The sequence below is a fragment of the Danio rerio genome, chromosome 24 (genome assembly GCF_049306965.1).
Source record: "Danio rerio strain Tuebingen ecotype United States chromosome 24, GRCz12tu, whole genome shotgun sequence".
NCBI lineage: Eukaryota > Metazoa > Chordata > Actinopteri > Cypriniformes > Danionidae > Danio > Danio rerio.
The window spans coordinates 6,325,099-6,352,775 of record NC_133199.1 but is presented as its reverse complement, the minus strand read 5'-3'; the positions used below and the strand labels follow the sequence as shown (position 1 = coordinate 6,352,775).

The 27,677-nt window shown below is 35.7% G+C and overlaps 2 protein-coding genes across 3 annotated transcripts in view; both read left to right on the top strand.

Annotated features, from left to right (window-relative positions):
* Positions 1 to 27,677, top strand: part of gpr158a (G protein-coupled receptor 158a) — a 741,191-nt gene that overhangs the window by 343,983 nt on the left and 369,531 nt on the right. The gene's annotated exons all lie outside the window — the stretch shown is intronic.
* On the top strand, positions 1,888 to 27,677 carry gad2 (glutamate decarboxylase 2). Of its 2 annotated transcripts, XM_068217069.2 has the most exons (17): positions 1,916 to 2,274; positions 2,538 to 2,600; positions 2,747 to 2,779; positions 2,865 to 3,008; positions 3,533 to 3,766; positions 4,280 to 4,370; positions 4,981 to 5,093; positions 5,617 to 5,732; positions 7,247 to 7,326; positions 7,442 to 7,496; positions 7,608 to 7,724; positions 12,326 to 12,390; positions 13,253 to 13,331; positions 13,759 to 13,908; positions 15,407 to 15,514; positions 18,056 to 18,145; positions 23,159 to 27,677. In XM_068217069.2, the coding sequence occupies exons 5-17, from the start codon at positions 3,568 to 3,570 to the stop codon at positions 23,330 to 23,332; spliced, it is 1,437 nt and encodes a 478-aa protein (XP_068073170.1). In that variant the 5' UTR covers positions 1,916 to 2,274; positions 2,538 to 2,600; positions 2,747 to 2,779; positions 2,865 to 3,008; positions 3,533 to 3,567; the 3' UTR covers positions 23,333 to 27,677. The 2 variants fall into 2 exon arrangements, with proteins under 2 accessions (NP_001017708.2, XP_068073170.1); NM_001017708.2 differs by lacking the exon at positions 2,747 to 2,779 and having other exon boundaries at positions 1,888 to 2,274.

Here is a 27,677-nt window from a genome sequence, read left to right as displayed (position 1 = left end):
AAGAAAACTACAATAATAAAAAAAAAATTATATATACTTGATGTTTTCAGACACAATGCACTCCAGAGTGTAAATGACCCTCTAGCTGATGTCAAAGTAATAATAGTGTGTCAATGTGTTGCTTACCTTTTGTCATTTCCCATTAATTGTTCCACTTTTTTACACCAATTTAAAACATTGCAGACCTTTTTACATTTCCAAACAATTATTTACACACTGTGTAAAGAAACACTATATATATATATATATATATATATATATATATATATATATATATATATATATATATATATATATATATATATATATATATATATATATATAGCATATATATTACCAGGACATTACGCATTTAGTGCAATTTTGCTATGTTTTTTTTTCCCCCTTTGGAACTAAGAAATGCAGTGCTTCTCTGATTACGTCTGTTTGACTGCTTGGGCGGTGTATGCTTAGCCACGCCCCTACAACTGCGATTTAGAATTGCTGTCCAAACATTTGCTGAAAAATAGAGCTACTAAATTTCAATACTTTGTATCGAAATACAAACAATTCAACACGTTCTAGTTTAGAGGAAGAATAACGCTCATTAAACATTTAATGTTTTTGTGTTTGACAGTACATTTAGGGTTACACATTATCAAAAACGTTAGGCTAACAGTGTCAAAATTGTCTGTATGTAAACACATTGCTTTTTTATTTAATAAATTTTTTTGTGACAATGTAATTTTACTTATTTAACATTTAAATAGGAAACCTAAGTGGTAAAATGCGTTGGCTATAGGCAATGCAGGGTTATTGCTTTATAAAACGTAATAATGGCTATAACCAATCCAGTACCATTTCGTTATTTCCTTTTTAATTTTATTAGCTGGTTAATCGTAGAGTAAATGCGTTAAATGCTTCTGAATTGTATGTACCGTTATTAAAAGAAATAAATTTAAATATAGTTTATAGATTGTATTATGTAGAACGCAGATTCCCTAATAATATTATAGGCTATATTTAACAGTATCGTAGCCTATAAATGATATGTAACGTAAGGAATATTTATTCCGATTGTATTTCATGATAATAAAATAAATATTTTGTGTCTATTTTTTGTTATCGAGAATCTATGCACCATATTCCCCAGAACACTCTTAACCCTAAAAAGTAACCTACGATGTCATTTCCCATCCTATAATATAGATACAGTTCAGCAGTTTTTTATTTGGGATTTATTTTATTTATAACTGCATTCGTAAATAAAGGGCTCAAGTGTCATTGCGCTCAACCGCACACAATAAGCAGCCTACTTTGATCGAACATTATATATATATATATATATATATATATATATATATATATATATATATATATATATATATATATATATATATATATATATATATATATATATTTGTTTATTTATTTATTTTGCGAGTTTAAAACTGGGTCTCCAAATTCTACAGCAACAAGAAATAGTTTGATGATAAATGGGGACCACAGATCTGAACGTCATGCTCCATAGAGCACCCCGGCTGCTCCTCCTGCTTCTGTTGAAGTCTGCTTCCGCGCGAGTAAAGCAATTACAGAAACTAAAAAAGGGAAATAAATAAATAAACAAATAGCGTTGATGCGGGTTGTGCGCCAGGAGGGGCACAAACCAGTGTGTGTGGTCACGATTAACGACGCAAATAGTTCGTCATGACCTGAATCGCGTCGGAATTTCTCTGATGACGTGAAGCGGATTGTCTTTACGCCACAAGAAGCTTTTATTACCCCTAAAGTTTGCACGTTGGTTAACCTGCGCAATGGATTTCTACAAGTGCGTTTTAAGCAATGCACTGTGCTCTTGCGTTTGCAGCTGAGCCATGTGAATGAGAGCTATTGGATGTCTGAGTCTCCATCAGTGCCAGTGTTTCTCCATGAGTTCAGTGACGGTCTCCGGCTGCTCCAAATCATTGCGCACGGCGCACCAGCTGAATATAGACACTCTGTGCTTTGCCTGAGAGCTTAGAGCGTGTTTTATGAGCTCTTTAGCAATTAAGTCACTTGATTTGACGCGTTTGGACAGGTGTGATTGTACACGCATTGGATTTCCAGCGCATCGGACAAGATTCAGCACCACGGCTGCGGACAGCTCCCGTTCCCCGGTGACGCGCGTCTGGATGGCTTCTGCTCGCGTGTCTCTGTCGCTGCTCTGATCCGCTCCGCTCGCGATGGCATCACACGGGTTTTGGTTTCTGGGGGCTGAAAACGCGGCTGGAAACGGCAGTCAAAGCCCGAACACGCGTAAGTGAAAACGAAGCCTGCAAGATTGTGTTTTATGCATTAGTGGCCACGACACAAAAGAAATGCGACATTTATTGTGTCTTCAATGCTCAAGGTTAATTTAAAGCCTTGAAATGTCATGCCAGGTTTGTCGTATGATAATAAACAAGTGGAATTACATCGGGGGGTTTTATGACCAAATCCATACCACGGATTATTAATGTTTTTAAAGGAAGTTTTATGACGGATATGATGCTAAAATCACACTCGCTTGGTCGTTTCAGCTAGAGCATGGTGCCAGGCGGCGGCCCAGAAATTCAGCGGAGGCATCGGCTCCAAATTATGTGGTACGTTTATTTTTAACATGCCATTTAAAAATCTTTGCCTCTCACCAACATTCTTAAAAATGTAACATCATTATGAGCAGCGCCAGATTTGATCAGCAACCATATGCAACTTTAATTCAACGTTTAAAGCATATTTTCTTTTTTAGAGTCTAATCTCTGAAGAGTCTGAAACGAATTAGGTGCAGTTACAAAAGTAACTATTTTCCCCACAATTTGAGATGCTGGGTTTCGGCTCAAATCATAGACTAATCATTTCTTTTGTAGCTCTGTTAAATGTCGGGGAGGCTGAGAAAGCAGCTCAAGCCCCAGTTAAAGCCGAGGATGAGTCTACAGCCGAGAGCTGCGGCTGTAATAAACCCTGTAACTGCTCCAAAGCCACCGCGTGCTTTTCGGATCTCTACTCAACAGGTAAATCACCACAAATCACATCCTACCACGGTATCTTAAGCACAGATCACGCCTGAAAAAAGGCTAAACTGCATCGTCATGTTGGTTACTTGGTTAAACTGGTTATTTTAATGTGATTTAGATTTATTTCTATTAAATACAAAACGAGTATTTATTCCAATCTGCCTTTTCCCGTTAAACTCGGTTTTAACAAATATTTTGGTTATACGTTTCTTAATTTTTTTAAATATTCGTATTCTTTTTAGGGCCAATTTCAATATATACAGTTTTATATTATTTATTGTATATTCATTCATTTTTAACGAAATTAAACAGAAAGCTATCCCTGTTGTATTTTTATTATTAATATATTTGAGGATATTATTTTAATAAAAAGAGAACATTTTCATTTTTATTACACGTATTTTTAACAACAAAAATTATCAGAGATGTTTCTTTTTTTCAAGGTTAAATGAAGACATTTCACTATTGAACTTCAGATTAAACCCCATTATTTTACGCATTCATGATATGTTTTTTTCCAGATCTGTTACCTGCACTGGACGGAGACGCGAAGACTATGAATTTTCTGCAGGAGGTTGTGGATATATTGCTGGCTTATATAGTGGAATCATTTGACAGGTCTACGAAAGTGATTGATTTCCACTATCCAAACGAACTGCTCCAAAGGAATAATTGGGAGCTTTCGGACGAACCCGAGACTTTAGACGATATTCTGATCAGCTGTCGCGCTACGCTTAAATATGCCATAAAAACTGGTGAGTGTATCATTTTATTTATTATATACGCGACATATATAGATCAAATTCACGATGGGATGTATTGTATTAAATATGATATATTTGATCTGTATATTATCCAAAATATATATGTATGCTACTGATCGCATGGCTTGTAAAGCAGATCCGCAAGCGTGCGCGCGTGTGTGTATGTGTGTGTTTATGCCCGAAGGCGAATCGAATTAGATCAGAACATGACGTGATATTAAATGAACGCGTCCAGGGACGATTGTATTTTCTCTGGTGACATTTTAACTGCCATTATTTTGCAAAGCGATTTTCGTTTGGGGAATAATAATAATGAACGGTCAGAAAGACTGATTGATTTCCTGCTGTCCGCGCCGGTGTCTAAGATTTATGGTGTTTCTAAAATTGTTTTACATCAAGCAGCGATGACTATAAATGTTGGAAGATAATTGTGTCATAAACAACAGCTTCACACGTCATAATCATTCATTTCGCATTTATCCTCTTTGTTGTGTTTATCTTCAGCGCATCCCAGGTATTTCAATCAACTCTCCACTGGGTTAGACATGGTTGGCTTGGCTGCAGATTGGCTAACCTCCACTGCCAACACCAATATGTGAGTCTGTGTGTGTGTGTGTGTGTGTGTGTGTGTCTGTGTGTGTGTGTGTGTGTGTGTCCTTCCATTTCAATACAAAGCTGGTCGAAATTATTTCCGTTTTCTCTGCCTTCATAAGCATTGTGGTGGCCTGGTCTTTGTGTTGGCTGCGGCTTAACCCAACAGATAACATTTAAAGGAATAAATGATAAACCAGACCACTAAACAAAATCTCCATACTCTCATTCTATGCTCAGATCTGCTCACAGAGACCAAATGAGATGGAAATAAAATTAGATTCTATTTTGGTAGTTTTAGTCATATAACAGAAACAAATTAAGTATAATAATAATGTAATGACCGTGTAATTACAATATATATAGAGAAAAAAGTCAGATTTTCTTCCATTCTTTAAATTGATCATCGTATAAATCAATTGTAAATTATTTGAGACAATAAAAACATCTAAAAACTCAGTCTTCTCAGAAATAATCATTCATCTGCCATTGTTTTATATGCACTAAATTCTTTGAAGCATCAGCTGCAAAACAGGTTGTCGTGATGTTTGCTTGACGTGATTTTTTTTTTGTCTGCCTTGTGTAACTGGGTCATGTGGTTTGTGTGCAAACAGGTTCACCTATGAGGTGGCTCCAGTCTTCGTGCTGTTGGAATACGTCACGCTGAAGAAGATGAGGGAGATCATTGGCTGGCAGGACGGCCACGGTGATGGAATATTCTCTCCGGGTAAGCAGCTGTCAATCTCCGTGACCTGCCCTAATCTGAGCTGTGTGCTTCTGCTGCAACATGAGCGCAAAGACTGGTTTAAAGTCTGAAGTTGTTAGGATGAGGTCTATATTTAAGGATCTCTATACTCATCAACTGATGTATGATTCCAACCACAACAATTCAGAATCTGATGCAAATGATTGCAATTTCTGCACTGCTGTTCTGTCCACAAACACCCCCCAATTAGCCTACAGAACGGATCAGGCATCAATAGGCAAATCATAAATAGTATGTGATGTGGATATTTATTAGCATAAATCAAATGCAAATCATAAATAGTATCTGATGTGGTGAATTATTTTCATATTAAATGAAAGGCAAATCATAAATAGTATATGTGGTTAATTATTTGCAATTTGTTAAATTAAATCTTTAACTTTAAAAGAGCAGGACATTTAGGTCTCTAGAAAAAAGAGGGGGTAAAACCTGACAGGAACTTTTTCATGTGATGGAATTTAAGGATTTCTTTATTGTCCTCTAGGTGGCGCCATTTCCAACATGTATGCCATGCTACTGGCTCGCTATAAAATGTTCCCTGAGGTGAAGGAGAAAGGAATGTCATCCGTACCTAGGCTGGTGGCCTTCACATCAGAACATGTATGTCCATTTATATATGTTGTTTTTTTTTAGTATTTGACATTTTTTATATATAATGTGTGAGGGGAAAAATCATATCGAAAGGTGGTTGTAATTAACCACAATTTAAATATATCTGTGTAATAACAAATAATAGGAAGATAATAGCAATGAGACCGTTTTGCTAGGACCAACATACGGCAAACATAGGCTGCAGGTAGATAAGAAAAATTATTTTATGTTGGGATTTACAGTTTAACAGATGCTTAATAAACCTAATAAAATAAAAAAAGGAATATAAAAGGTATTCTTTTATTAATTATTATATTACATATTATAATTATATTATAATTATCATAACACATTATAACTGCAATATGTAAATTTTTGCAGGATGACAGAACATATTATTTGACTAGGTATTTTTCAAGACACTTCTATACAGCTTAAAGTGACATTTAAAGGCTTAACTGGGTTAATTAGGTTAACTAGGCAGGTTAGTGTAATTAGGCAAGTTATTGTATAACGATGGTTTGTTCTGTAGACTATCGGAAAAAAAAAATCTTAAAGGGGCTAATAATTTTGACCTAATTGATGTTTTTTGTTTTTTTGTTTTTTTAAAAAAAAGCTTTTTCTAGCCGAAATAAAACAAATAAGACTTTCTTCAGAAGAAAAAATGTTATTGGAGATACTGTGAAAATCTCCTTGATCTGTTAAACATCATTTGAGAAATATGTGTGTGTGTGTGTGCGTGCGTGCGTGCGTGCGTGCGTGCGCGTGTGTGTGTGTGTGTGTGTGTGTGTATATTACCAATTTTCTGGTAAACCATAGTGTTTACAGTTGAAGTCAGAACTATAAGCCCCCCTTTGATTTTTTTTTAATATATATATAAATTTCCCAAAATAATGTTACATAGCAAGGACATTTTCACAGTATGTCTAATAATATTATTTTCTTCTAAAGTCTTAACTGTTTCATTTCAGCTATAATAAAAGCAGTTTTTCATTTTTTAAGAACCATTTAAATGTTAAAATTATTAGCCCCTTTAAGCTGTATTTTTTTTTTATAGTTTACAGAACAAACCACTGTTATACAATAACTTGCCTAATTACCCTAACCTGCCTAGTTAACCTAATTAACCTAGTTAGGCCTTTAAATGTCACTTTAAGCTGTATAGAAGTGTCTTAAAAATATCTAATAAAATATTATTTACTGTCATCATGGCAAAGATAAAATAAATCAGTTATTAGAAATGAGTTATTAAAACTATTAAGTGCTGAAATGTGGTGCAAAAAAATCTGCTCTTTGTTAAACATAAAAAATAAACAAGGGGGGCTAATAACTCTGACTTTAACATATATATAATTATTATTTTTTAAGAGTATATTAGATATTTTGCACAACCTGTAAAAGTTTGAGTAAACGTTTGATCTGCATGATTTGTTTTATATTTTAATACAATTCTACTAATATTATTATTACTATAATTATTAGTTGTACAATTTATTGCATTCATGTTATAACCTGTCTTTCAGAGCCATTTTTCAATCAAGAAAGGAGCAGCTGCTCTTGGAATCGGTACAGAGAGTGTCATTTGCATTAAAGCTGATGAGAGGTCAGTCTGGATTACTGACGCATCACTTTAAAACGGCAAGACTGAGAAATGTCTGTGTTAACGTCCTAAACACTAAACCATATGACTCCCGCTTTACTGCTTTCATTTCTGCCAGGGGTAAGATGATTCCATCTGACCTTGAGAGGAGGATCATTGAAGCCAAGCAGAAGGTAATTTCGATAACCGTATCTCCATGACCATCTCATGTGTCTCTCTTGGGTCTGTTTGAATGATCTGTCTGGTTCTACGACTTGAATAACCTGCTAAATTTTTTCTCACAGGGATACGTGCCGTTCTTTGTCAGCGCGACGGCCGGCACCACGGTTTATGGTGCCTTTGATCCTTTGATCGCTATAGCGGACATCTGCAAGAAGCATGACGTCTGGATGCATGTGGATGTAAGTAGATCTGACCAAACTTATTTGAACTTCCTGAACATTTCCACTGTGAAATTCAGACAGTACAAGCCGTTCTGAGAGTGAGCTCGGTGTTGGCACAGCCTGAGTATCATTCACTGGATGCAGAATCAAGTACCTTCTCAACTTTTCTGCATTACAGATGGAAACAAGGGATTGAGGACTGTTGATGAGCTCTATGTGTTATAAGAGTAGTAGTAGTACAATTATTAAAGCTTGTGCTTGTCCTAAAATAGAAATACTGTCATTAATTGCTTACCTTCATGTTGTTCAAATCCCCTGAAATCTTCATTCTTCTTTATTGAGACATTTTAGATAAAATCTGAGAGCTCTCTCATCCACCATAGACACCAACGATACAAAGACATTCAAAGTTCAGAAAAGTAACCAAAAGCATTGTTAAAATATTTCATGTGGTTCAACTGTAATCATATGGAGCTCCAAAAACACTTTTGAGCACCAAATAATTGTCAAAAAACTTGCGTTTTCCAGTAAAGGAACTAAAAACTTTGTTAATACACTCTAAGATGTTCAACTGTAATCATTGTGAGCTGCAAAAACACTTTAATGTGTCAAAAACTGTTCCTTTTCTGGTGTACAGTGTATGATTGCAGTTAAACAACTGAAGTCACATGGAATGTTTTGTCTATGTTTTACATCCTTTTCTGGACCAATGCCGTCTGTGGAGGATCAGAGAGTTCTAAATGTACCTAAATCTGTGTTCTGAAGATAAAGGAAGAACTGTACAGCTACATTGATATTACATTAGAATTGTAATAACATGAGGGTGAGCAATTAATAACACAATCTTCATTTTGGGATCCCTTTAAGGTCAGGGATTGAAGTGAAAGTGAAGCGAAGGTCATGACATGAGGCCAAGTATCGCCAACTTGATTTCACCAAGTAGGAAATATTCCTGGATTAACATCAATGTTGATCCTGGAACAACATTCCAATCAGCCAATCAGAATAAAGGGATATGTTTACTGTTTATGTTAAGTTTGGGCTGACACGTTTACAGTTTATGCACTTCTACATGATTGTTATCCAACTATTATTTCCCTCTAATTTTGGGAATAACTTACAATTATGGTTGGGTTTAGGGGTAAAATAAAAATGCTGTCATTAATTATTAAAATTATGTTGTTCCCATCCCCTGAAACCTTCGTTCTTCTTCATTCATATAATATATTATGGCATTTTAGATGAAATCCAAGAGCTCTCTCATCCACCTCAGTCCAGAGACATTCAAAGTCCAGAAAGGTAACCAAAAGTATTGTTAAAATATTAGACTCAGCAGGAACCGACCCTCCAAGACCTAGAGTTTGGGCACCCCTAGTCTACAGCAAGCAGTTGACTTAACAGCAGGCAGAAATAGATGGAGACAGTTTGTGATCATCAGTAGGAAGCTGATTGAAGAGAAAGAAGAGCACCCAATGAGAACAGCCTAGCAACCATTTACTGATGACCAAGAACAGCCTAGCAATTGCATAGAAATGCCCAACAACTGCAATCTATTGGTATAGAAAGTGCATATTCCTGTTTAAAACACACTTCTGGTGCCTAGAATAGTGTACCCTAGTAACGGGTCAGAACAAATGCTTTCCAGCAGCTACATTGCAATGTATTATACAAGACCTTGAAAAGACCTTGACTCTGGCAACCACTTTTCAATGCCCTAGAAACCAGTTTGAGTACTCTAGCGACCACCTATGAATCACCAAAAGCAGCCTAGCAATTGCATGAAAACTGAAAACATCATCTGCATGTTTAATTTCTGTCATGGGAGCATTTGCCATGCATGTAATAAATGACCTCATTTTGAAATATAGCTCCATATAAATGTTTGCTATTAGAGGAATTACCTTCAATCAGTCTGTGTGAGTGTGTACATGTGTGTACTCATTCTCATGGGGCTGATAAAATTAATAGAGATACCTTATTCCCCATTATTACTCTTTCCTCCCTGTGATATCGTAGCCTCTGGCATGCAATAGCAACATAGAGCAATTTTGGCAGCATGCTGGAGCTCAAACACATGCACCACCCAGCCTCATTCATCTAACCTTAAGGCAGCAGCTAGACATGCAATACAGATGAGATCTGCAGCGAGCGCTATTATCCCACTCCTGGAATCTCAAACAGGCTGTGAACATAATGTATCTGTACACACTGGCCAGGTTCTTCATTTGGTACACCATGCTAGCACCCCATTTTTTCTTTCAGAGCTGCCCTAATTCTTCATGGGATGGATTAAACAAGGCACTGGAAATATTCCTCAGAGGTTTTGTCCTATAGTCTGGCAATTCTCTGGCAATAAGCAGTTTCTGAAATTCTTAGACCAGCTTGTCTGGCATCAACAATCATTTCACCAGCATGGAGCATGCCCTACCTTGGGCTAGTCTTTATTGTAGGGATGGAAAGGGAACAGTGGGATCAAGAGGAATGGAAGTAAGAGAACAATGAACGAGTAGGTTGGTTGATTGGGCTTCCTACGATGATGGCCAGATAATCAGAGTGGGGGTACCTTCTCTGTAATGTTTTGGTAGAGTGATTAGGACCCCCCAATTCAACCCAGGAAGTAAGAGGGGGTTATAAGGATTGTTAATGGGAAACGAGGAAATAAATGGGAGGGTGGGGGAGTTTGAGAGAATGAAATAAACAGTGCTAGACGGCTGGTCTGCCTAAAATAAGAGTTCATACTTAGATATTTCTTGATAATATTAGCAGGTTTGGCATGCTGTACTTTGAGAGAACCCTGAGCTTGGAGATAATTGAGCCCAGGGCTCCCACCTGGTCGATGAGCATGTAAGGGGGTAGGAGATCAGGTACTTCTTGAGAGCTCCCCCTGGAAAAGGAGGAAAAGGGTGAGATGGGGTGGATGGGGGCAATCTTCAAAAAACGAATCCAAGGGAGTAATGCTTGACGAGCTATTTAAAGTAAGTTTGGATTAATCCGATTGGCTTACTAATGATTATGGATGGGAGACCAGCCGTGATCAATCATAACATGTACTCCTCTCGAAATTAGTTTGTGAAACTTCACTAGGGAGTAGGTGATTGGTTAAGGAGGCAAAGTGAGGTGTGGTCCTGCTTCTGAACTTTTGTTAACAAGTTAACCATTTTAGGTTGAAGCTGCGGTCACACTGGACTTTACTCCCCATAGACTTCCATTCATACACACGCAAACGCATCAGACCAGAAATGAAAGTTTGTGCGTTTGTGCGTTTCAAGCTTGGTGAACTCTGACCTGCAAAATCACATCACATGACTGCATGAGAACATTCGGGGATCAAAACATGACCTCTCTTGACTGAAATTTGAAATATCGTCGACCAATCGCTCGCTTTTTTTAAAGTCTAATCATCTTGTTTAATCCAACCCCTTTTCGCAGCATCGCACTCTCAAACTCTAGTGTGACTGCAGCAAAAGGCTTGGGTATATTTCATTTATATCTCATGCTCAAAGCCACTTAAATCATTGTATTAATTCTGATGCTTGATTTTGTACTTCAGCAACTTCCATCACCTTGACCACGTCCACATTACTAAATACATTCAGCTGCTGACCTAATTAAGACATTTTCATTAACAAGAAGTTAAACAGGTGGACCAAATAAAGTTACAGGTGGATGTATATTGATGAATGTTCTGCAAACTAAAAGCATAACCTGTATCTGAAATCACAGGTGCTGCATTTGAACATTATATTCGAACGCAGTTTTAGATAAAATGAACAGGAGGCATTATGACACCAAAAACTTTTGTTCCTTTTCACACTAATGATATTAACTGGGACATTTTATTGATGAATAAGGAATTATTTTTGTGCAGTAATTTGCACAACACTAAAAACAATAGCATCAAACATCATAACAGTGTCCATATTTCGAAAACGAATACTCTTGCTTTACCTATCTCAATGTGGACGACCTTTCTTGTTGTGCTTGTGATGTAGAGTTCACAGTTTTGAAACCGGTAAATCATGGTTCCTCAAGAGAAACAAAAGTAATGTGAAATCAATGTGAAATTACTCTGACATAGTGTAGAATTCTATTACCCTTGCTTTTGAAAACACTATTGGTTGGGTTTGGGGAAAGAATTAGGGTCTTGGTGAACTGCAAACCTTCTCACGAACATGTACAAGAAGAATGTGCATCTGAAATGTACAACAAAATGTCCCTTATGTAGCATATTTTCAGAGCGCCCTCTAGTGGATTTGTCATCTGAAACGTACAAAGACACATAACCGAAGCAACCTATTTTTCATTTCGCAAAAATGTAGGTTAAGTTATGTATTTACAGTGAGTCTGGGTTGGTTGAATTTTAATGTACTTCCTAACTGTTAAAAGTATGTTTTGTATACTGTGACTGTGGGTAGTATAAATACAATTTAAAGGTATATTCACCATTTTGTCATTATCACATGACAGTAGTAGGTATTTAAGGTACATCTTGCCTACTGTTATTTGAGCACTATGAATTTGGACATGAATCGAATACTATGTAGATGTGAAGTTTCTGGATGCACAAATGTAATGTTTGGGCCATATCCCTTAATTGACTGTTGTCTTTGTTCATACAGGGAGCATGGGGTGGAAGTCTGCTAATGTCCCGGAAACACCGGTGGAAGCTTAATGGAGTTGAGAGGTTAGAAAAGTCTAGTTGTTTTGACTAAATATCTACTTCAGTTGTGAAATTCTGTTCTCAGCTGATTGGCTCTGTTTGTCTGACCTCCGCATTATGAAACTCTGTGAGAATTTTGTTAGTCCTTCTCCCTACCGTCTAGTTGTGCTACAATGAGTATAACCTGTGCCCCTGCATGTTTTCTTAATACCCTTGTTTAAATAAGGAATAATTGATGACGAGTCATTGAATTATTAGAAAAATAATTCACACCTGAGGTGGTTTATGTGGGGATGATGCATGCGCTCCATTTTTCTAATAATTTAAAGGACGAGATGTATTTGTGCCATGGTTATCACATATAACACTATGTTCAGTTGTTGCAATTCAAGACATTTGTCAGGTTTATGTTCTCAAACTGCTCCTGTGCGAGGCTAATTGGATCAGTGGGTCTCTTAACCTGACCTACCCCACCTGTGGGCCATTACGCATGACTGGGCATGTCTGTAGTTTTTAACACCTCTGTTTTGTAAAAACATATGTAACCATCAGTCAAAAACAAGACAGCTAAAACACTCAAGATTTATATTGTGAACTTGTTTTTGAAATGAAAACCAGCTAAAAAAAATTATAATAGAATTATAATAATCACTATAAAGTAATGACTCAAATAGGATGAATAGTTCACAAACTTTTGAAAAGGTCTCGCTCATAAAATAGCTAGATTTGATCATTTGTCTATGTCTAGACATTTCTCTGCACACCTTAGAGCCTCAGGGAGAAATTTTTGTCTGAATAAAAAGTAAATGATAATGTAGCTGTTCATTTATTTCAAGGACAATGACATGGTATTTCAATTATTTGCTGTCTAAATTGACCATTTTAGGGCTAATTCTATGACCTGGAACCCTCATAAAATGATGGCTGTGCCCTTGCAGTGCTCTGCTCTTCTGGTTCGAGAGGAGGTGAGACCGTCTGCTTCCTTCATCAAAACCAATGCATCACATACTATTCAAATATTAGTGCCACTTAGTTAGATCAAGTGACATTCGATAGAAGTCACATTTCTAAACTAATATTCCTGTGACGCAGAACTAATGAGTTATTTTTACTCTAAAATAGTCAATTTCATTTTTTGATTATGGTTAATTTATTTTATGATGTGTAACATAAGCCTTTATAGGTATAGTAAATGTTCATGTTAAATTGCTGTTCTCATTTAAAACAATAACAGCTTTAAATAGTCTTTTGGAGTATATTTAGTCTCAAAATATACTATGTGATTGATGACATTAATTGCCACATCATGTAATTAATAAAAATCGAATTCAATGAAAACTTTCAATTGCATATGCTTTTCTCCCCCCTTCCTCTTCTTGTTATCTGATCCAGGGACTGATGCAGAGCTGCAATCAGATGCAGGCCTGTTATCTGTTCCAGCAGGACAAGCATTATGACCTGCAGTATGACACAGGAGACAAGGCCCTGCAGTGTGGACGTCATGTGGACATCTTTAAACTGTGGCTGATGTGGAGAGCTAAGGTATTATAAAACTGTATGTTTATGTGTTCCTTTATTGCTTTTGTTTATTAAATTATATATACATTGAATTTAATTAAATTATTTACATTAAATTATTTACATTATATCAAATTAAATAGGTTATTAGATCTATAGACTCTCGTTCTTAGATTGTTTTTGACAATTTGTGTCCTTCCCCCTCACAATTCTAGGTTTATATCTCACTTTTAAGAGTTTTTGTCTTTTTTTAAGGAATTCTGAGTTTACAATTTGCAATTCTAAGTTTCTATGTTGCAGTTAAAATAGTTTATAGAGTAGGCATTTAGAATTTTTTTTTATCCTCAGAATACTCTCAGAGTAAGTTTAATACTCTTGTTTTGAGTTTCCTTATTTTCTCTCCTCATTTTTTCTTAGATATAAGATATAATCAAGTTCACATCTTACTTTTTTCCCCAGAATGTTTTACTTTTGGTTCAGAGTTTACAGACTTTCTCACAGTTCTGACATTGTTTCACAGTATTACTACATTTTTACAATTCTGAATATGAGTTTAACTGAAAAAAAATTAAAACTGAATTAATGTAAAATCACCAGATGCAAAGTCACATTTCTGATAAAAAGAAATCTGAACTACTATAAGGTGTAAACTTATATGAATATACATTCACCGGCCACTTTATTAGGTACACCTTACTTGTATCGTGTTGGACGATTCTTTTGCCTTTCGAACTGCCCTAATCCTTTGTGGCATAGATTCAACAAGGTACTGGAAATATACTGAGCCTGGGCGAATTGTTGCCTCAGTTTCCGGTTCTTAGCTGACAGGAGAGGCACCCGGTGTGGTCTTCTGCTGCTGTAGAATCTTCAAAGTTGGACGTGATGTGTGTTCAGAGATGCTGTTCTGCATACCTCGGTTACTGTTGCCTTTCTGTCAGCTCGAACCAGTCTGGCCATTCTCCTCTGGCTTCTGGCATCAGCAAGTCATTTGCGCCCACAGAACTGCCACTCAATGGATATTTTTTTCTTTTTCAGACCATTTTCTGTAAACCCTAGAGGTGGTTGTGTGTGAAAATTTCAGGAGATCAGCAGTTTCTGAAATACACAGACCAGCCCGTCTAGCACCAACAACCATGCCACGTCCAAAGTCACTTAAAACCCCTTTCTTCCTCATTCTGATGCTCAGTTTGAACTGCAGCAGATCATCTTGACCGTGTCTACATGCCTAAATGCATCGAGTTGCTGCCATGTGATTGGCTGATTAGAAATTTGCGTTAACAAGCAGCTAGACAGGTGTACCTAATAATGTGGCCAGTGAGTGTATGTGTATAGTATTCAGGTAATTAACAGGGAAGTAGTAAACTAGTATTCTGTTACCAGGAACAGTGGAGATGTACTGAGTTCTTAGCATCACTGGACTGTAATGTCATTGGGTACTGTAGTTTCACCACTTCGCCATCCATTTGTGTCGTGATATTTACATTACTGTGTTATCACAATGTGTTTCCTTTCTCCTCTGAAGGGCACGATTGGTTTTGAGGCTCAGATCGACAAATGCCTGGAGCTTTCCGAATATCTCTACAACAAGATTAAGGACAGGGAAGGATATCAGATGGTGTTTGATGGAAAGGTCAGTCATATATTCTGACCATTTATTTCTCTTGGCTTTTACTGTTGCACTCCATCGTCAGTGACTTTCACTCAGTAAATATCGTGATCGCTTCATGAAAGATGAAATTATAAATTTTATATAAAAGAAATTAGAACATTCAAAGGAAAGAATTACAAAATTAACTAGCCTGAACATGTTTTCCTAAAACACAGTCTGTTCTTATAGATATTGAGCATATTATGATAATAATGTCACAGTACTGCCACAATTATGGACCGACATTTTCTGTTGTTGTTGTTGTTGTTATTACAGTGGTTGCCGCACCACTGTTTCAATCCATTTCTGTCTATTATTGTGATATAATGACAATATAATACAACACATCCCTACTTCATGGCTCATATTCATGGTTGTTTACATCTCAATCAGGTGGGCTTTTCTAAAATTATTAGCTGTGATATCCATCATCCTTTATGTTGATGTTCAGAATTATTGCTTTGTAAGAATAAATGTAATATAAATATTATGCTCACTACCTATGAGGTGTCGTGTAGGATTTAAATCAAACTTCGCTTACCAACACATACGTAAAACACATGCATATACACCTATAAATTACTCGCATATACACCTATACTACTGGATGTTTAAAACAACACAGATGAAACTTGTGTATATACATATAAACTTGACGCATGCATACACCCACATACACACGCACATACATGTGACCTCGATCCTCACATAAACACCCACATTAACACATGCACATACATATAAGCTTGCTGCACGCAAACACACCTATACACACTCGCATATACATACAAACTCGATTCTCCCATAAACACCCACATTAACACGTGCACATACGTATAAACTCACAGCATGCAAACACACCTATACACACTCGCATATACATATAAACTCGATCCATGCATATGCACCCATAAACTCTCACATATGAATGTAAACTCGATGTGTGCATAAACACCCAGATAACACTTTTGCAAACATAAAACAAAATAAAAATACACAAAATAAAATACACAAACATTTACTGTATATAGTTAGTTGTGTGTGTGTGTATGTGTATATTTATATATACTCCTACGTCAAGTTGCAGTCGGTCTGAAAACCGCTCCAATTGGTCCACCGTTTTTATGTTGTTAAATTAAAAAATAAGGACTCGGTGTGTTTATATCACCCCAATATGACCACCTGTACACTTACACACATGTCTGTCCAAACAGCTTGAAAAGTAGATTTTTCACCATAGGTGCCCTTTAAAGGTACAAAAATGAACCCTAAAGGTACTAATGTCCACCTGTAGGGTACTACCTTTTGAAAAGGTACCAGTGACAGATTTTAAACCTTTATTTCTGAGAGTGTAGGTGATTTGGATAAACTAAATTGGCTGTTGTGTATGAGTGCATGTGTGAATATGAGAGCATGAGTGTTTGCCAGTACTGGGTTGCAGCTGGAAGGGCATCCGCTGCATAAATCATGTGTTGGAATAGTTGGCGGTTCATTCCGCTGTGGCGACCGCTGATAAAATAAGGGACTAAGCTAAAGGAAAATGAATGAATGAACTTTCCTTTTTATCAATGTAATTTATCAAAGAAATCCTTGAGTAACATATTGACCCCCAAATATATTTTCCCCCTGATTTGTATTTGTTCATGATATGTGCTTTAATTTAATAACTGACAAAACTATGATTTCCCTATTATAAAAAGATACTCGACTTGTTCATTAAATTTGCTCTTAAATTATTCCCAGGGAATTGACACATCCGCATAAACGTGCAAAACTCACAGTATTTCTGAATCCCATTTTAAATTTCCAATCCCATTTAAATGCAAGTCCCAAGCCATTTCGAGCTGATTGTGTGCGCTAATTCATCCAACATAAAAATGTTTCACCCTTGAAATGACAGAGCCATCGTTCGAGGCTAATTTAAATGTAAATTGTGCCTGGTGCCAATGTGACAAAACGATTTGACAGAAGGCTCCTCGGCGAGCATATACCCTTGCTGAAGTCACTGCAGCGCAATGCGTGCTGCGGTACTATCCAGTGACATTTAACCAAACGTTTCAGCTCTTAATTTTGATGTTCTTCTTAGGTTCTAACACCGAGAGATGCAACTCGATCTGTGTTTTGTCTGCACCATTTGAATAGCCAATGAGCCCTATTCACTGACGCATGGATGTATTCTTCTCTAGCACGGGCCCTGGAGTCCCACAATGAGGATGAGGGCCTCTAATGGACTGTAGTGTCTGTCTATGAGCTACCTGCTCAAGCGCTCACAGAAAAGCCCTCTGATTGAATAGATTACATGGCTGCTTCCAAAGTGACGGTGACACAAACACACACACACACACACATACAAAAAATCCCATTATGGCCCCAGACGGCCTCTAATCACATATTCCGTCACGGATCTTTAATGGACTCCCTGAAGTGCTCGATTTATGCGAGCGTGTGTTGTACGTTCAGTTGACTGATAGGTGTGTGTATGAACGTCCGCTGATTGTATCTGATGGTCTCGTGTCCTTGCAGCCGCAGCATACCAATGTGTGTTTCTGGTACCTTCCACCGGGCGTGCGCTACCTGGAGGACAAAGTGGAGAGGATGAAGCGTCTGCACAAGGTGAGAGAGAAATTGATTTGAACTGAAATGAAAGGGGTTTAAAGATGCTCAAATAAACCAAAATGGCGGATTCAAAATAAGGAAGAATGCATCTCTCTTTTTTTATTTATTTTTTTTATTTATTTTTTTTGCCTTGCTGAGTCTTCTAAAAAATCTAACATTACTGTTAATCTGTTATTGGTTGCTTCTACTGAGTGGTACAGTTTGGTACATTACAGCACTCACTTATTTCCATGTCCACTGTCAAAAGTACCAAAAAAAGCCAGGCATTGCTGCAATTGCATGTGGGAGGGACTGTAACACAAGTAGGCTGGGTTTGGGGTTGGTGTAGGTGTCGTAGATGTTAATAAAACACAACATGTTATTGTGAGGTTGGGTTTAAGGATGGGATAGGTGTAGTAGACGTTAATAAAACACAATAGGATATTGTGAGGTGAGGGTTTAGGGTTGTGGTAGGTGTAGATGGTAATAGGCAGGGCAAATTTATTTATTTATTTAGCACATTTCATACACAATGGTAATTCAAAGTGCTTTACATAAACAAGAATAAAAGAAACAAGAAAATAAAGCGATTAAACGAATAAAAAAATATTAAAAACAGATTAAATTGTGTGAAAAAACAGCTTTTTAAAAGAATGAAAAAGAAAAGAAAAACATAATAGTGTAATCTGTCGGATATAGTACATTGCTCATTCAGTAAAGACATTAAATAAATAAAAACTCCAGGGGCCTCATGTATCAACGCTGCGTAGGCACAAAAACTTTGCGTACGCCAGGTTTTACGTTTGGATTTACTAACGATGAAATGAACGTGAGAATGTGCGTTAGTCCACGCCAACTTCATGTCTGGCGTACGTGCATTTCTTGTGTGTGTTTGTTTTATTTGCATTGGCGACTCCTAGAGGCAGTTGATTTGCACACTACAAAGTGTATTTGAGCCGTGCAATGGCAGCTGTATGAGACAGGTTCATCCGCATGTCTAGCAGGTATATAAGGTTTCTATACTATGCAGTTGACCAGCCAAACATTAAAGCACAATTTGCAGCGTTCGCTGTTGTTTTCTATTTTTACGCATTTAAATTTGAAATAATGAAACTAAAGTTATATGTGAACAGCTCAAGTGGCTTTCGTTTTTCAACAAGAAAAAGCGACTTTCTGCCATACAGACTTGTTCCCCTATTATAACCTACACATTTTATAAAGATCTGATTAAGATCAGCATCACTGGATAATGCTTTATAATAAAATACTAACACAGTTTTACTACAAATTCAGATTTTCTTTTTAAATTCAATATGTTTTATGTGTTATTTGTCAATTCCCTGTCATTGTGTGCAATATGTACAATTTCTGACAAAAAAATGGTACTAAAACCAGTTATATTACTGTACAAACATATAACTCTGGCGTAAAGTATAATCAGTCCCTCCACATGGTGCTTAATGTGAAGTCTGTCTGTCTGATATGTGGGAGAAAAAATCTCAAATGGCACCCTTGCAGTGATGTCATAGTTGGGGGAGGGGCTGCTCATCAGGTGTCCTTTTATTGGCTGGTTGCTCATAAGTCACTCCCATGGTAGAAAAGCTATAATGGGCAATTAGACTGAGCAGATGGCACTCGTGCTGGTCATACATAGGAGGCCTTTAACAAACACTACTCACAAACCCCTCCTCGTTCGCCTGAAGCTACACTATGAATGTGGGTAAGTTATGCACAAAAACAACAGTTGAGTTAAAAAATGTCATTCAAAAATGTAAAAATAGTAAGTAGGTTCACCCATTTTTACCCATATTATGGACTAAAAGAAGTGAAGAAACCTTATGTTTATCTTTTATATAATGTTTTGGTAAATCATTTTAATAGTGAAACTGTGTGTTTGTTTGTCTTTTAGGCATTTATGAAAACACATTTTGGCAGGTTCTAGTATATCAGATCCTTTGTTTGCATGCAGCTAACAAGTCAGTAATCAGATCGACAGCTCTATTGAACAGATTTTTGTGTGTGGAAACACTTTAATCAATGTAGTTCAGCTCAATTCAAATCAAATTTCATTCATACCGGAAAAGGTGGCGTAACCTTTTCTAATCTGACTGAGAAAACAAGTAAACACTTGTAAACAAAAACTAGAAGGTATGAGAACACAATTTGTGTGAATCCACTTGGGTTTAGAGTTGAATATTTTCACTTGTGTAGTTTAAATATGTTGTCCTTTTTTATAATAGCACACACACACACACACACACACACACACACACATTTTTCTTCGTAATTCACCCGAAAAAAATTAAACATATGTATAGTTAGCGAAGCATTAAAGTTAAAATCTGTCTACTCCGTAAACTAGTGTAAATAAATACACTAAAACGGGAAATTACGGGATACAAAAAAAAACCCTACCCAGAAGATTTACTAAAATGACCCCAAACTCCTTAATCTGTTAATTTAGAGCAGTTTAATTGTGTTTAAGCGTAATTGAAACTGTTACAAATATGGGGAGGAAATTAGCTTCAAATGATAGAATTCATAACAAACATTACAACATATTGACAATAAAATAAAAGGTTTAACTTATTAAAATCAAAGGCCTATACAAAAATTAAATTGTCATAAAATTGTGTTCACCTTAATTAACTGTATTTAAATATTGAATAAAGTTACTTGGTATTTAGTGAAGAGCACTTAATAACCTCTTTTTTTTTTTTTTTTTTTTTGAAGTGGAGCAAAAAAAAACAGTCAAATCAGTCCTCACAGCTTATTGTCTGCCACAAATGGCACACTTATTACAGGAATGATTTTTACTTTATTTAAAAGACAAGCTTCATTCAAACTTTTGTCATCTGTTAATTCATTGTTAACATTAAGTTTGTTTTTTAAAATGATGAAAATGATCAATGATACATGAATAATATGAGCAAAAACCAGAACATATAGCAGTGTGATCAGTTGATTTATTTAGCATTCATGTAAAATATCACGTTCAGAATCATCAATTTAAAGGATTCTTCTCCTGTTGAAACAAAAGATGTCTATGTAAGTGTAGTCACTGAGACTGAAGTAGATATATAGGCGCTGGAAAAAGGCCACGGCTTAAAATAACCGAACACCTGCAGAAGATTTGAGGGGAAGTGGGTGTAATTATGTGATGATGATGAGCAGCTGTGGGTCTTTCAGCTTTTCAGATTACGGCTCCACATACTGTCCAAAACTACTGCTCTAATCAGTTCAGCCCATGCTAAGCCAAGGACAGACTGAAGAACATCAGGTTAGGTTTAGGAAAACTGTAGATTTTCTGATGTTTAATTTCAATACAATTGTGAAAGAACTTGAACTGCTTTGTGTTGAAGTCGGTTTACTTCCAGTGCAATATTACAATAATTTGTATTTCTTGTGTTATTTTGTTATTTATGTTACTTGGATTTTATCTTGGTATGATGCAAGTTTTATTTTACTGTAAAGCATTTTGTGTCTGTGAAATGTGCTTTATATATATATATATATATATATATATATATATATATATATATATATATATATATATATATATATATATATATATATATAAATATTCGAATGTGGTTCAATCTCATTCATTTATGATTTGCTCATCCCCAATGGCAGTTGGTTTTGGGCAGCTAGGGGCGGAGTTTGTGGACATGCCTCTTGAAAATCCTATGCAATTGTATGAATGAAATTGAATAATTTGAATGAAAGCACCACTTTTCTGGCAATACATAAAATAGTAATGTTTCTTTGTGAGATCGGGTCCATACTTTGGGGAAATACATCTTATGCACTGATGAAAAACATCATTAAACATAGTTTTAAATCACTGGAGTGCATAAAATGCTGAAATATTCACATAGAAAACATCATTTAAATAATGCTGTTTGTGGAAATACAAAATAATATATTTTGTCTGTATCTCAATGGGATTTTGTTGTTTTAGACTATGAAAATATATATAATTGTACATATACTTTAAAAACTGCTGGGTTCCACACAATTTATTCATGTTGTCCAAGCTCAAATCAGTTAAATGGTTTTGACAAATTGAAGTGGACTGAACATAAAACACTCAAGAATTGTGTTGTTTTGACTTATTTAAAACAAGTAGTTTGAACAAACAGCAAAAATTACACTATTTTGAGTATACACACACACACAAACACAGAGAGACATTGGGGTAAATGAATAGATATTAAAAACTTAACCGTTTTTAATTACTTTAATTTCATATTATTACATAATTATACATACAGTTTATACATACAGTATATACACTTACAGTTAATGTCTGAAATTTTAGCCCCTTTTGAATTGCTTTTCCTTTTTTAAATGTTTCCCAAATTATGTTTAACAGAGCAATGACATTTTCACAGTATGTCTGATAATATTTTTTTTTCTGGAGAAAGACTTTCTTGTTTTATTTTGGCTAGAATAAAAGCAGTTTTTAATTTTTAATCACCATTTTAAGGACAAAATTATTAGCCCCTTTAAGCTATATATTTTTTAATTGCCTACAGAACAAACCATCTTTATATAATAACTTATAATTAAATATAATTACCCTAACCTGCCTAGTTATCCTAATTACCCTAGTTAAGCTTTTAAATGTCACTTCAGTTATTAGAAATGAGGTATTAAAATTATTGTAAAATCTTCTCTCCATTAAACAGAAGTTGGGGTAAAAATAAACCTAGGGGCTAATAATTCTGACTTCAACTGTATGTATATATATGCTGAAATATTATATATATATATATATATATATATATATATATATATATATATATATATATATATATATATATATATATATTGCCAAGTTCTCATTCTGTTTTTAAAAAAAAAAAAATCTAACCTGTCTTTTTAGTTTAAACCAACATGCTTTAACAACAGTAGATGGCACCTTATCTACGCGAGATTAGCTGAAACAACGTAAAACTGATGGATGAAGACTAATAGAAAAAGTTATTTCTTCATGCCTAAACTAATAAAAATGTTTCCTCCCAGGTTGCCCCTGTAATCAAAGCCAGAATGATGGAGTACGGCACGACCATGGTGAGCTACCAGCCACAGGGAGACAAGGTCAACTTCTTCCGCATGGTCATCTCCAATCCAGCCGCTACCTTTGAAGACATTGACTTCCTCATTGAAGAGATCGAGCGACTGGGGCAGGATCTTTAAAACTTACCGCACCAAAACCTGTTACTCCCGTGTCCCTGGATGGATTGCATATTTGTTGTGAATGTAACGGTAAATCTCTGATTCCTCTTCTCCAAAGTCACATTTAAACAAAAAAAGGATAATATGAAAATATCTAGAGTATAGTATTGTAGCGTCGTTGTGGGCTTCATGGTCCAGAGCCCTGTAAAAGTGTTACCGTCTGCTTTTACTGTCTATCTTAATGTCTTTGACATGACTTTGTTTGTTTACATGTTTATTGAGAATATGAAGAGTTGTTTGCTTCTATTCGGTGCAGATCATATGTTTCCATTTGAACAGTTATTCAAGGTGCCAGATTACATTGATATGTATACGTGACTATAGTATGATAGTAGAGACATATTAATCCAAAAGCACTTCATCATTTCTATCAAGATTTACAATTATTCGTTTTTAAAATAGTTTTTAACTATTATTTTACCAAATACTCAAAAATCAGCCATTTTTATTTGAAAAAGTGTCAAAAAAAGAGATAAAATTGGGTGCTTTATATAGTTTTACACTTCTAAAAGCTGATTAAAATTAACATTAAACATACAGTTGAAGTCAGATTTATTAACCCCCCCCCCCCTGAATTATTAGACCGCTTGTTTATTTTTTCCTTAATTTCTGTTTAACGGAGAGATGTTTTCAACAAATGTCTAAAGATAAGAATTTTAATAACTTATTTCTAATAACTGATTTATTTTTATCTTTGCCATGATGACAGTAAATAATATTTTACTTGATATTTTTCAAGACTATATACAGCTTAAAGTGACATTTAAAAGCTTCACTGGGTTATTTTGGTTAACTAGGCAGGTTAGGGTAATTAGGCAAGTTATTGTATGATGATGGTTTGTTCTGTAGACTATCGGGAAAAAAAATAGGTTAAAGGTTCTAATAATTTTGTCCCTAAAATGGTGTTTTAAAAATTAAAAACTGGTTTTATTCTAGCCAAAATAAAACCAATAAGACTTTCTCCAGAAGAAAAAATATTATCAGACATACTGTAAAAATGTCCTTGCTCTGTTAAACATCATTTGGAAAATATTTTTAAAAAGAAGAAAAAATTCAAAGGGGGGTTAATAATTCAGACTTCAACTGTATTTAGAAATGTAAATATTAACTTGTATCTTCTAATAAACACATCCCAAAATATTTATCCTGATCACAATATAAGAATTACCTGTCCACCTTAAAATATGTGCAATCATCAACAATATTCAATGTTCTTTTGCCTTGAAATGTGTAATTTCCAATTGAGTAAAGTGCAATAGTGGTTAAGTAAAGTAAAATGAGAATAAATATAATATTAATTCTTTAAACAATAGCATATGCACATCATATACAGTATTTAAAAAAATAAAAAAATAAATAAAATGACAAATTTAATATAAATACCTTCGCTTCCCTACATTACACAATAGCATTAGATTTCTTAATTTACCAACCCATCCATGCACTTGTTTAGCTTTCCTATACATAATGATAAATATTTCAGGGTATTAACAGAGCTAAATTTAATGTCATATATATATAAACTCCAAAAAGAAAAGAACGCATAAGCATACGTGGGGTTATGCCCTATGATAGTGTGTAAATAGTCTTTTAAGATGTTCTTGATCGAGTACATATCTATGTGAATACATCACTGTATTGTATATACGCAGAGTCTATTTGTGTGGTAAATAACATTATTTTCTCTATTCAAGAAATATTTAATCCTAAATGGTAGATGCGTTCTGCTTGTGTGTGCGTGCGTGCGTGCGTGTGTGCGTGTTGAATATGATGATTTATGTAACTGCAAAGATATGTGTATGGAGGATCCAGTGCATTTTAACACACTTACTCGAAATGATTATTATTATAGCACATTTGGAGAGCCATTTCTGAACCGATGCTGGTTGTATTCGTGCCCAAGTGGTTAACTTGACATCCTGTGCCGATTTGTATTTTCGTGTGTTTGTAACTGTATTGCCTTAGTATTAATTGCCAGTATTGTCTAGTTCTCCTAAAGAGGAGCTTGTGCACTTTAGCTTATATGTATGATGATCTGTCCAATGGATGTTCTTAGTTTGATGTTTTAAGAAACTTAGCGTTGTCTGAATGTGTCCAAGGCTTGGTCATCCGTTTGGGATGAGAGTTGCTTTATTGCTAAAATCATTTGTAGATTTAATGCTATGTTTCTACCTGCTGGAAAAGCACAACTGAAAGTTGCACTCCAAAAAATGATGTCGTCACCCAATATTTTTGTTGTTTTTCCAGTACACATATCGACATTTTAAAAGCAAGAAGCATCTACTTTAGAATGACTTGAGATAATGAGTCTAGTGGTCTTGAAATATCATTTTAAATTAGCTAAATTTGCTTTGTAAACAAAAACATGTGTGCCAAAGGGGTCAGAAAAATGTAAATAGAAAGAAAAGAAAGATTATTTTTCTCACCTCATTGGCAATCAAAAATAAATTACATTTTGAGACATGTTTTGGTAAACAAGACTAGTAAACAATTGACTTGAATACTCTCCTGTGAAAGCAGCCTACTGATGGGAGTGTGCTTTTGATTCTCATGATGGAAAACGTTTTAAGAATTTTGGTTGTCATTTATATCAGTGGTCCCCAACATTTTTATCACAGTGGATCAGTCAACGACGATTTTACCGCGGCCTGGGTGGGGAGAATCGGGGGTTGACGTATGATGGGGGGCTTGGAGGTTGGGTGTACGTACAGTAGATTGCTAGGTGACCATCAACCGTTTTCTCAGGGAATGACGGGCTGACAAAACATTGCTGCAACTCTGATACAAGTTTTATTTATGGAGAAAATTAAAAAGCACTGGAGTGTTTGGCTATTAAGTGTTTAGCCTCCTGAAATGTGTATATTCCATACAAAGTATGAAGCTAATTAAATAATTCTTGTCACGTGACTTGCGTTATTCTGAAAAACTGAGATGTTTTCAACTAGGTGAGCCTGGAAGACACGAGCGCATCGCTTCCAATTCGTGCGCACATGCGGAATTGCAGTATGAGAAAATTGTACTAAAATGTACAGATGAGATTGTACAAACTCATATGAATTAGCCACTAAATCAAACATGAATTTCTATGGGCTTGTTTTGGAATCACCAACAAATAAACCATATATGAAGCTAGGTGTTTCCTCGCTTCATCATCAAGTTTTCTGCAGTGCATCTTTTAAAAATGCCAAGCTACCAGTTAGTAAATCTGACCCTTAATATGTTACCTTGTCTGTTTCTTAAGTAAATGTTTCCTTATTTAAGAATATATAGAAATGTATACTGGAAAACAAGACGAAAGTACTGAGCACATCATTTTTTTGCAGTGAGCTAATATGGTTCTAGCTAGCAACAAGCTAACCTAACAAGCTATCTTCTTTTTCAGCATGGAAGGAATGCTAAGTTTGTAGTTTTTTGAGATACCAGTGTTTTTTTTCTGTCTCTTTTCAGGATCGACAAGCTGTGTCACATAGTTTGTGTAATTTTATGCTCTTGTAATCATGACAAACGCATCGACATCCTCACTGTGGTAGTCTTGGAACGCCTTTGTGCCGTCTTTCCCCGCTGCTGCTGCTACAAACCTGCTCTCTTTGCACGTGCATGAACGCCTTGCCTTCCGAGCTTGTGAAATACAATCCCAAATATTCATATATATCTATCTATCTATATATAGTGGAACCTGGTGTTAGTTTTAGTGGCAATATGGATAGCTTAGCTTCAAATATATAGTACTCTGTCGCTAGCTTGCTCACTCTGTGTTAGCATTACCCAACGTATTTATCTGCTAAGCAAGCATGTTCTATGTGGCTAGAAATTGTAAGCTTTCGCGACCGTATCTCTATCTTTCTCTCTGTCTTTCGCTCGTTCTTCCGCAGCTTTACTATTAGCGTGTGTAGTTCCTTGGCATGCCTCTATATAAGCATATTTAACGTCTGGATGTCTCTCTATCGCACTTTTTCTTCTTCCTGCGTCTCTCTTTCTCTTGCTTTGCACTGTAGCAGCTCTCAGGCCTTTAAGAGCAGTGTTCTTCCTGCTGGTTCCCGGCTACCCATCATGTCCATCGGTTTGTCGTATGAGGAACGTCATGAACCTGACCAAACAGGGTAACACCATGGTGAATTCATTTCTGTTTTCTTTCCTTCTCACTAAACATTGCTTGAAAGGAAAGTGATCATTTGAGAAACTGTCGTTCAGATGAAAGTTATAAACGCTAGCGTGTTGAAATTCTATAGCAAGAGGCAGGTAACAGACCCTCTTGAATTGTGTTTTACTTTCATTGGAAACACCAATAAATGTTACTGCCAATCAA